The 3,949-nt window shown below is 41.7% G+C and overlaps 1 protein-coding gene across 1 annotated transcript; it reads left to right on the forward strand.

The window, feature by feature from the left end:
* Positions 1-2,643: 2,643 nt before the first annotated feature.
* On the forward strand, positions 2,644-3,747 carry LOC126336003 (ribonuclease Y-like). Its single transcript, XM_049999481.1, has one exon. It carries the CDS (start codon positions 2,644-2,646, stop codon positions 3,745-3,747), a length of 1,104 nt encoding a protein of 367 aa, XP_049855438.1.
* The last annotated feature ends 202 nt before the right edge of the window (positions 3,748-3,949 follow it).

Genomic DNA, 3,949 nt, shown 5'->3' on the forward strand with positions numbered 1-3,949 from the left:
TATACAGATGTACCAGGTGATCAAAAAGTCTGTATAAATTTGAAAACTTAATAGACCACGGAATAATGAAGATAGAGAGGTAAAAATTGGCACACATGCTTGGAATGACATGGGGTTTTATTAGACCAAAAAAAAAGTATTGCTAGACTTGTGAAAGATCTCTTGCGCGCGTTGTTTGGTGATGATCGTCTGCTCAGCAGCCACTTTCGTCATGCTTGGCCTCCCAGGTCCACAGACCCCAGTCCGTGCGATTATTGTCTTTGGTGTTACCTGAAGTCACAAGTGTATCGTGATCGACCGACATCTCTATGGATGCTGAAAGACAACATCCGACTCCAATACCTCACCATAGCTCCGCACATGCTTTACAGTGCTTCTCACAACATTATTCCTTTCCTCGACTAGAGCTATCGTTGAGGAATGAAGGTGGACATATTGAGCATTTCCTGTAATGAACATCATCTTTGCTTTGTCTTACTTTGTTATGATAAGTATTGCTTCTTTGATCAGATGAAGCGCCTTCCGTCGGACATTTTTTGAACTTTGTATTTTTTTGGTTCTAATAAAACCCCATGTCTTTCCAAGCATGTGTGTCAATTTGTACGTCTCTATCTACATTATTCTGTGTTTTATTCAGTTATCAAATTTATCCTGACTTTTTGATCACCCGGTGTGTAAACAGGCAGAAAACGGCGCTGCGGTGGACAACGCCTGTCTAAGGCAACAATTTGGTGAGATCTTCGAAATGAATGACTGTATGGTCGTCTGCTAACCACAGATAATGAATGTGCAATATATGATCATCTTTGAGACGGTACTTTGGTCACCTTTGGTGGAACCAAAGAGTCGAAATTTAGCTGAGCTTTGAGCGCCTGAAATGTGGCTGACCAATGGGTACCATGGTCCTCGTCCACCTCGACAGAGGTGCGAGATGACCTGAAGAACGCTGGATCTTGTGTTGGTAAGACCTGTCTTAGGTGTGCTTCGTAAAGACAAAAGAGTGGATAGAATGGTATGCATGTGGAATATTTAAGAGTAGTTTGGAATAATAATTTCTCTATTTTAGCAACTTTTGTGGGGAGAATTAAATGTCAGGAAGGTAGTATTGAGGGGATCGTAGTAATCGACGGAAGTGACCAACGGTCACAATGAAACCAAGTGTAGCAATAAGTTGAAATACGTCCGAGTGCTTAAGTTAAGCTAAATTACTGGCGCGTGTTCTATAAGCTGGAAATATTTAAGAAGGCGTGTGCACGACTTGAAATTAGAGACGAGTACTTCCACGTGGTGAGTACTGTGCGAGTCTCAATCTGTGTATGAGACAAAGGATAAAGAGAAGTACTCGTCCATGGTATCAGTTAAGGACTCGCTTGTGTGATGAATATGTTCTTAATATTACTTTGCGTGTTAGCAAGATGAGTCAGCCGTCTATCCAGGAACGCCACTTGGCTTGTATTGCACAGAAAGACGTGCATATATCCTCCAGCGTTCGTAGTAGGAAAGAAAAGTTACGACGTGGGGCAGTGTCGTGTGAAACTGGGATGAATTTTAATTGAAGTGGGAAGCTGAAAGTGACGTGATTATAACGTTATGACTACTCCTTGTTTTGTATTGTATGTTGCCAGTGTGATGTATTTCATGAAATTTAAGTATGTGTGTTGGCATGGGAGAGTAACAAGATAGTTTCAGAGGCAGTGGGTTATGCATGTTCCTTTTTGTACCACTCGGTCTGGAGGAAAGTTTCGTGATGATCGGTGTGAGAGTCGAAGTGTGAGATATAGCAAAAGATCCACCATCGTATCCAGAAAGTGCACTGTAGCGTTAAATAATTACGAGACCATAAGGTAGAGAATCACCAATGTAAAGCCATGCCCACTGGGCGGAATTTCTCATGTGTTATTGTTGTAGGTTATAGAATTTGTGTGTTTAGGTTATAGAATTGATCGAAATAAATAAGATAGTGAAAAGAAAAAGAGTGGTGGCCTTTTCCTTCGAATAGTATGTTGCCATGATACCCAGAATTTATAATGTGTGCCCCATTCATATTCAGTGCGATGGCCACCTGTTGATCAAAGCCGTTGAATGAGAACGAAAATGTGGTATTGCCAGTGCGTAAAGAGCCACCAGAGTTGTGAACATTTTGAATAGTCAGATGTGCGTTATCCGTTTCCGTTGGTTAATATTCAAACAGGAGAATAATTTGTAGCTTAATGGTGAGTACTAGAGCTCATGTTACTTAATATATAAAAAATGAATCCACTCGCTTGGCAGACCTGACTGCTTGATGCCACAGTATGAGGAAGGCATATGGATGCCTCTCATGATTTCGACCCTGCTCGGATTGTGCTGTTAGGGTTTGCTGTTAAGATTTTTTTATATGATTTGATAATATTTTTTACGTATATTGTGATAGCGCCATGAAGTAAAATTTTTTATATGATTTGTTAATATTTTTTACGTATATTGTGATAGCGCTATGAAGTAAAATTTTTTGTTCGCAATTTTTTTCTGAATTCGTGAGGATCTTTTATTCTTTTATGTAATTCATTGCTACGTCGTCCAAAGTTGGAAGATCGTTGTATATTTTTTTTTTTTTGCGTAATGTCCGTAGTAACGAGGTCGCAGTCGAAAAGTGTAATCACAATGGAGGAGAGTGATTCAAGGGTGAACGTAGCAGGCGGCATAGTGCAGCAGGAAGTAGATGTCGACCTTGGCTTAATGAGCGAGGACGGCAAACACTCGGAAGGGGCTGAATTGGTCAGCGGACCATGGCTAGGTGATCCCTTAGGCCGCGGGCTTTGTCCACAAACGGGGGCTTTTCCCGACGACGCGGGCGAGCCGGGACTAGGTCAGGTACGCAGTGAAAGTGTAGCTACCCTTAGCGAAGCTACGGTTTCTGAGGCGAACGAGGTGAGCGCACCGAAAGTAGCAAATGACAATGTGCTACTGCAGTTTTTACAGAGGATGGATAGAGATAATAAGGAAAGAGATAGGGAGTATAAGGAAGGATTGGAAGCGAATAAAAAAAGATTAGAAGCGAATAAGGAAAGATTGGAAGCGATGGATAAAGATAATAAGCAAAGATTGGAAGCGAATAAGGAAAGGTTGGAAGCGATGGATAAAGATAGTAAGGAAAGATTAGAGGCAATGGATAAGGGAAATAAAGAGGCAATGAGGAAGCTACACACAGTTATCGATGAGCGGTTGTCCGCAGTTAATAATCGGGTAGATGAGGGGGAGAAGAATCTGGGTGTGTTGAAGCAAGTATGTGACGCCATGAAAGACAAAGCCAGTAATTTGGAGGTACGAATAATTGCAATAGAGAGTGATATTACAGAACGTAGAGACGTGTTGCCAGATGAGCGAAACAAAGAGATAATGGAGGACTTACTTACAGATAAACAAGGGGCATTAGACAGCGTGGAAGCTCAAGTAACCCGGCAGGAAGTGGCGCTAAATAAACACAGGGATGAAGTTGCAGAGGAAGTGGTCAGAATGAATATGATTAGCGCAGATGTAGAAAAGATCAGTATAAGAGGCGAAACAGGCTCTGACAGTGCGCAGCGAGAGGTTTATGCCGACCAGGAGGAGATACAATCATTATTACAGTTTAAAGAGGCACAATTAGAAATAAATAGGAAACATAGGGAAGAACTAGCACAGTTGCAATTAGCGTGCTATTGTGAAGGTGACACACCACCAGGTAGATTGCAGAGGGAGAGTGACAAATTCAAAAAAAGAAAATAGGCAAAAGAGGAAGACGAACTCAGAGAGTTAGAAGAACTGCTGTGTCGGATAAAACAGGTGGCAAACCCAACTGGGTATAGTCCACTGTCGGAAAACATAAATGTGGAAGAAGAATGTAGGAGGCACTTCGTGAAGGTGCAAAGGTACACTTGTTTTCCGGATCCTGATTACTACCAACATCCATGCCTGTGGCTGTCTCAAT

Source organism: Schistocerca gregaria, chromosome 2, assembly GCF_023897955.1.
Source record: "Schistocerca gregaria isolate iqSchGreg1 chromosome 2, iqSchGreg1.2, whole genome shotgun sequence".
NCBI lineage: Eukaryota > Metazoa > Arthropoda > Insecta > Orthoptera > Acrididae > Schistocerca > Schistocerca gregaria.

Bases quoted from the DNA above. Each gene is read 5' to 3' on its own strand.
- LOC126336003 (XM_049999481.1), top strand. From the start codon at position 2,644: ATGGAGGAGAGTGATTCAAGGGTGAACGTAGCAGGCGGCATAGTGCAG.